The sequence below is a fragment of the Sphaeramia orbicularis genome, chromosome 8 (genome assembly GCF_902148855.1).
Source record: "Sphaeramia orbicularis chromosome 8, fSphaOr1.1, whole genome shotgun sequence".
NCBI classification, from domain to species: domain Eukaryota; kingdom Metazoa; phylum Chordata; class Actinopteri; order Kurtiformes; family Apogonidae; genus Sphaeramia; species Sphaeramia orbicularis.
In genome coordinates, this window is record NC_043964.1 from 35,082,840 (window position 1) to 35,089,648 (window position 6,809).

General features: G+C 38.3%; 1 protein-coding gene across 4 annotated transcripts; it reads left to right on the top strand.

The window, feature by feature from the left end:
• Positions 1-145: 145 nt before the first annotated feature.
• On the top strand, positions 146-6,562 carry dhrs7b (dehydrogenase/reductase (SDR family) member 7B). Of its 4 annotated transcripts, XM_030140525.1 has the most exons (8): positions 160-276; positions 848-945; positions 1,579-1,765; positions 1,956-2,068; positions 2,315-2,525; positions 2,647-2,739; positions 2,839-2,991; positions 6,077-6,562. In XM_030140525.1, the coding sequence occupies exons 3-8, from the start codon at positions 1,615-1,617 to the stop codon at positions 6,280-6,282; spliced, it is 927 nt and encodes a 308-aa protein (XP_029996385.1). In that variant the 5' UTR covers positions 160-276; positions 848-945; positions 1,579-1,614; the 3' UTR covers positions 6,283-6,562. The 4 variants fall into 4 exon arrangements, with proteins under 4 accessions (XP_029996384.1, XP_029996386.1, XP_029996385.1 ...); XM_030140524.1 differs by lacking the exon at positions 848-945 and having other exon boundaries at positions 146-276; positions 6,077-6,561; XM_030140526.1 differs by lacking the exon at positions 848-945 and having other exon boundaries at positions 151-276; positions 1,583-1,765.
• Positions 6,563-6,809: the final 247 nt, after the last annotated feature.

Below are 6,809 nucleotides of genomic sequence, written 5' to 3' on the forward strand. Positions count from 1 at the left end.
TTTTCATTATATAAAATAATGCATTAAATGAATGCTATTACGCTCAAATTACTCATTGGGATAAATAACAGACCATCTGGCAGTAAAGATAATGCAGCCGCAGAAGTCCGATTTTGCTTACAGTCCTACGAAGACTACAACTCCCATAATTCTTAGCGGAAAATACAGCCAGTAGACCTTCATTGAAACACTCCGGGTGTGAGGTCCCCGCGAGTCTCGGAACTGGCCGTTTCATCGACCTGTGCCGCTGTGTTTCACAGCAGGACGGTGACTCAGGTGAGTTCTGGATCGAAAGTATTTTTACAGCTGTTTTTACGAGTAAGAGTAGTGTTTGTTTACAACGTGAAGGCTAGCAAGTGTTAGCATTAGCCTTGAATGTTATTCACCACTGGGTTGCATGCTGTGTTTTACATGGCTAACGTTTGACACCTATGTCATTTTTTGTTTATGCTCATTTTTACTCTTGTTAAAGGTGAAAGTACACATCCCCACCATAAATGCGGCTACATAAATATGCTAATTAAGGCATTTTAGAGCGACTATCATCAGGGTTTACATTTATTTACATTCATTAAGTCATACTGACGATTAAACTCATTCTACTATAAATAGATCAGATAAACCTGGGGTGCTGTGGTATACAATACAGTACTTTATGTAAAAGTTTAAGTTATGAGCCCATAACTAAGAATATGAGCAGGTACAAGATCCCATTTTAGTTTGCCTGTTCAGGGTGTTAAACTGAAGTGATCCTACATCCTAGATCCTATGTTCATATTATACAGATGTAGTAGTGTGTATCACACTGTTGCCATGCCGTTTTGTTTGTGTTGTGCTTTGGAAACAGGACAAGTGGAAGAGGCTTATCTAGATGACAGGGACGTTTAAACATCCACAATCCCTTTGGCATGTCAGCATAAAAGCTTACAGGACAAGCATGTCAAGGTCAGACTATGATTGCTTGAAAGCCACAATTTGATTGATTATTTTATTTTTGCATCAGGTAGCTCCACCCCTATAGACTTAGAAGACACCAAAAATACAGTTGCAAGATTACAGGTTATTACACAACTTGGTGTAAAACAATGTATTTTGAAATTCTCTCCCATCCTTGGAAAATAAACCTGCTCCAGAAAAGATTCCTGTTCTTAAGCTCAAATAAAGTTTTTTTCACCATCGAACCCAAAGAAATTAACATAAACTCAGGGCATTTTACCAAAAAGGGCATCTTTTATGTCCATGTAGGCAGTATAGTAAAAAAAAAAAAAACATTCAATGGTTTATGAACTTCAAATTGGACAATTGTTGTGCTCCAAATTTTCTGAAGAACACAAGTGATGTTAGTGGTTTTACACCCTTTTCATTGATACAGTGTGACATGTTACAAATGGAATATTGTTGGGCGTCATTTGTGTAAACTTCAGTTGGTGGAGTTTGAATATGGAAACGGGGCAAACCAGATAAATGTTCAACAGATGCTTTGTGAAAAAAGTAAACACAATAAAATACTAATGATAATAAATGTACAATGTGGATGAACTGAATGGGTAAAGGTAATTCTTAATCTCATGTTTGCAGGTAGATTGTGGGGAGGATTGAGAGGGATCGTCAGTCATGGATAGAGTCATGGGAGGAGTGCTGCAGCTGGTTTTAGCCAGCATGGGGGTCCTGCTGCTGTACCGGATACTGATCCGCCTCAGATCAGGAGCTGCCCTTCAGGACGCTGTGGTGGTCATCACAGGGGCCAGCTCAGGACTGGGGAAAGGTCAGCCTCGTGTTTGCTTTTTTAAAAAACATTTTTGTACATCTAGATATTCTTTAAAAACAATAATGTGCAGCAGATTATTTTTGTCAGATTGCAGACAGATAACATGTCAGCATAGAGCTGCGAGTGGTGACATGTCATACTTTGTTGTTCACCATGAACAAAAGGTGTGTTTTTTACTGTGATACAGAGTGTGCGCGGGTCTTCCATGCTGCTGGGGCACGGCTTGTTCTGTGTGGACGAGATGCAACCCGTCTGCAACAGGTGGTCCAGGAACTCACAGAAAATTCAACGCAAAGACAGGTGTGTATTATTTTCTCTGAGTTTATCCCTTTCAATGTCTGTTATTTTCTGTCAAGATTAATATTTGAAGCATAAAACAGGTTAGTGTTTTTTACGGGCAAGCGTCCGTCCTTTAATCTTCTACTATTCTTAAAAATTCCCTTAACTGTGAACTCCATGTGTATTTTATTGCCTCTGATTTCATCACATAATAGCACATTTGGATGAGAAAACTGGTGCCTTGTGGTTGTTTCATTCAACCTACAGACTTACACTCCCAGCATCGTGGTCTTCGATCTAGCTGACACAGAGACAGTGGACCGGGCTGCAGAGGAGATCCTTCAGTGTTACGGGCAAGTCGATGTCCTCATCAATAATGCTGGAATCAGTTACCGTGGCAACATCCTGGATACTCATCTTTCGGTTCAACGGAATGTGATGGAGACAAATTATTTTGGGCCCATTGCTCTTACACAAGGTTAGTGCAGAGTGCAGCCTGGACTGTGGATCTTAAAATGGCTCTTGGTTTAAATTTAGAAATATGTGAAGTTATTTAAAGGAAAATGCTCATTTTGGTCTCTTTTTCTTTCTTTCAACAGCTCTTCTTCCTTCAATGGTTCGCCGGCGCAGTGGCCACATCGTAGTCATCAGCAGCGTCCAGGGCAAGATAGCCATTCCCTACAGATCAGCTTGTAAGTCGTCGTTACCTGCTGAAATAAAATACCCATGTTTTTCAATCCTTCAAATAATCTAGAATTAAATCAGGAGTCTTTTGTGGCCACTATGTTTAGACGCAGCCTCGAAACACGCCACCCAGGGCTACTTTGACTGTCTACGGGCAGAGATTGAACGCTATGGGATCCCAGTGACGGTGGTCAGTCCTGGGTACATTCGAACAAACCTGTCAGTCAACGCTGTCACAGGAGACGGATCTAAGTATGGAGGTGAGAGACCGAAAAGAACTTATTACTGTATTGGTGCAAATAAATTAATTGTGCATTCTACACAACTTGGCCAAAAATGTTCCACTTAAAATATTTCAGCTTTGATTACAGGACACATCATTCACTGTGGCATTGTTTATATAATGCCACAATAAATGTCACAACATCTGTTTCTGTCCAGAGCTGCATTAACTTCTGGCTAAGATCTTATATTGATGCTGATAACTGTGTAAAGTCTTAACTACATCCCAAAATTTCTCGATCAGGTCTGGATTCTGTGGTTACCAATCCATGTGTCAAAATGATGTTCTGATGCTCCCTGAACCACTCTTTAACAATCTGAGCCTGATGAATCCTGGTGTTGTCATGTTGGAATATGTCTGTGTCAGGGCCCGGCCAAGCGAGTAATGGAGTGAGAGAGCACTGTGTAGCAATATTAATCATTCCATATGTGTTTTTAAAAATTAATTTAGCAGCAACCATAATAGCTCAAATTGTAGGTCTAAGCAAGTACTTTAACATGCCATTAAGGAATAATAACCAAATATTTAATAAAAACATGAATTTATCATCGACAAAATAGCAGAGTGAGGAAAAGTATGCAGTAGTTATTCAAGGTTTGGAAAAAATCCCAAAAAGTGCTTTTCCTTAAGGAAAGTGCAAATATTTAGCATACCACACTTTTCTTAATACATGAGAGTACATCCTATCCAAAAATGAAACTGATATTTTTATTTTAGTTTCAAAATACATTAACTCATGGGAACGGACTGAGAATCCAAAAAAAGTGAGGTGTTTGTTCAGTGTGATGCACCATAATAATAATCAAAGATTTTATTAAGATAGTAATAAAATTATCAGTCTTTGGCGATATATGTTTCATTTCTATATTTAATACACATCTTTCTGCTGTTTTGTATAATAAATAACATTCAAAATCATTATAGTGTTTGAATGTTATGAAATATAAGATTAGACACAGGCATATTTTGAACATATTTATTTACACATTGCTATTTACATTCTGAATTTATGCTGTATACATTCATTTACAACCTTTGCTGTTCTTAATTTACATTTTATTCTCATATATTTACCTCCGCCAAGGAGGTTATGTTTCTGCCAGGGTTTGTTTGTTTGTCTGTTTGTTTGTTTGTTTGTTTGTCTGTCCGTTAGTGTGCAACATAACTCAAAAAGTTATGGACGGATTTGGATGAAATTTTCAGGGTTTGTTGGAAATGGGATAAGGAAGAAATGATTAAATTTTGGTGGTGATCGGGGGTGGGGGGGCCCACGGGGGGGGCGCAGACCAGAAAATTTCATCAAAATCTGTCCATAACTTTTTGAGTTATGTTGCACACTAACGGACAGACAAACAAACAAACAGACAGACAAACAAACCCTGGCAAAAACATAACCTCCTTGGCGTGGGGGGGCCCACGGGGGGGGCCACTGATCAGCCTTGGCGGAGGTCTGCGCTCTCCGAGTGCTTCTAGTTTCTTATATATCCAGTTGTAATTCAGGTACAAATTAAATAAACACAGTTTTAGAAACTAGAGATGTATGTCTTTCATGCTGAGTAATCAAAAGTATTGTTTTAGAGAATAAAGAAATTGACCCTGATGTTCTCTTTTGCTTGGTCAGGCCTGTCATCAGGGAACAAAAACTCCACTGATGTTCAGACTGGGTCATTCAGTTTGTTCAGGTTCAGCTGACCTCAGTTTTTGGACATGACGTTGTAGAACCTAGACCTGACCAACTGAAGCAACCCTAAGTTGTAGGACTGCCCACACAGTACTGTATTGTACTGTAGACACTAGGCATGATGGGTAATCGCTTCATCCACTTCCTTTCTCATCCTGATGTCACCTCATTTTTGTCCCTGTTCCTCAGTCCAATCTTTAGCCTCCCCTGCAAATCAAACCCTTTTTTTCAGATTAGCTTCACTGATGTGTTTTGTGAAAGTGTTTTTCTTAAATCACAGCTGTGTAGTCCCAATCCTTTGAGTTCGCTTTAAATTATGCTTGTGGAAATGCTCTTACTTTGGCTATTTTACTCTTCTATCACTCTTCACTGCATTTAACTGATCTTACAATCATATAAGGTTTTTTAAGCTATATTTCTTATTCACTGATGATGGTTCACCACTATCTTTCCAGATTTTGATAATACATTGGACAGTTCGTAATGTAAATTTAGTACTTTTAAATAGTAATCTCCTTAGTTGTGTTCTTTGCTTGATGCAGGCCATTAATTTGACCCTTTTCCATAAACACAGTATAAGTCTTCTGACATGGTTGTTAAAAGAATGAGAAGCTACTCAATAGTGTTTAAAAAAAAAACTTATTTCCAGCTGGAAAGATTATCCAGTGGAAGGATCTTACCTTTTTGCTTAGTTAAATCCAGGTGGGGAGGTTTTTTTTTGTTTTGTTTTGTTTTTTGACCAGGCAGTGTATTTTGTGAATGTTCTTTAAAAATGTATTCATCAGATCTAGTTCAACTTGCAGTGACATGTCAGCAGAAGCACAGATGCACATTTTAGAGTGAAACTCTTAAGCACAAGCTCAGACATTAGCCTGGTTCAGGCTGTCTTGATAATAACATTTTGGTTAAACTGTCAGATAATTGCAATCAGTTTGTCTTTTCCTGTTCCTCGTATTCCAGTAGTATAGTAAATGAACAACACTGAAACGCATATGTAGACATACGAGACATTTACTTAGACAAAATTTATTTCTGTTGTTTTAGACTCAATAAATAAAAAAGTCTGGGCGAATGTAATAAATAATACATTTATAAGCTTATCACTGAAATATGCTAATACATTACTTATGATGGGTAACAATAAACTTTTAAGTGCCTTTATGATGAAGCAGTTCCAATGAGATAACTTTGGAGTTCCAGTAAAATCTGGAAAATTATGCAGAAATAGTGATGAAACGTATTTCTCTTAGTTTCATCAAACTGTTGTTACACAGCTGAATGGAGACAGTTCACTGCTGTAATTGTAATAAGGGTATTATTGTGAATAACTGTGCCTTGGTTTCACTGATTTGAGTTCTTGTGTGTGAATCTCTGGTTTCAGTTTTAGACAAGAATACAATGATGGGTCGGGACCCCGTGGATGTAGCTCAGGAGGTGTTGAAGGCCGTCCGTCACAGGAGCAAAGATGTTGTTTTGGCAGGACCTTTGCCCACTCTGGCCATCTACCTCCGCACACTGTGGCCGGCGCTCTTCTTCAAACTCATGTCATCTCGCGCACGCAAGGAGCAGAAACCTAAGGATGACTGAGGGAACGGGAGGTGAGGACCGGCGGATCAGATGGAACGTCCAGAAACCTGATACTGCTCCATGTTGAAGTGGACAGATGTTGGCAGGGTGAAAGGGACCAGATTTTGAATGTCGAATGTGGATGACCAGATTACTTTACTGAAAAATGATTCTCAAACCAGTGTTTTTATTGCATCTATTGCAGGGGTGTCAAACTCATTTTAGTTCAGGGGCCACATTAAGCCAAATTCGATCTGAAGTGGGCCGGACCAGTAAAATAACATAATAATATATAAATAATGTCATCCCCAAACTTTCCTCTATGTTTTAAAGTGAAAAAAGTAAAAATGTGATGAAAATCTTTACATTTACCAACTGTCCTTTAAAACAATGTGAATAACATGAACTGAAATTTCTTAAGAAAACTAAGTGCAGTTTTAACAATATTATGTCTCAGTTTATCATTTAAATGTGTAAATTACAACTTACAGATCACAGTAGATCAACAAATGCACAAAAGATTTAATAACAGGCAGTATATTGTTAAA

Coding starts and splice junctions, on each gene's coding strand:
- dhrs7b (XM_030140524.1), top strand. CDS start 1,615: ATGGATAGAGTCATGGGAGGAGTGCTGCAGCTGGTTTTAGCCAGCATG. Junction 1,766..1,955: donor CAGCTCAGGACTGGGGAAAG/GTCAGCCTCGTG, acceptor ACTGTGATACAG/AGTGTGCGCGGGTCTTCCAT. Junction 2,992..6,076: donor AGACGGATCTAAGTATGGAG/GTGAGAGACCGA, acceptor CTCTGGTTTCAG/TTTTAGACAAGAATACAATG.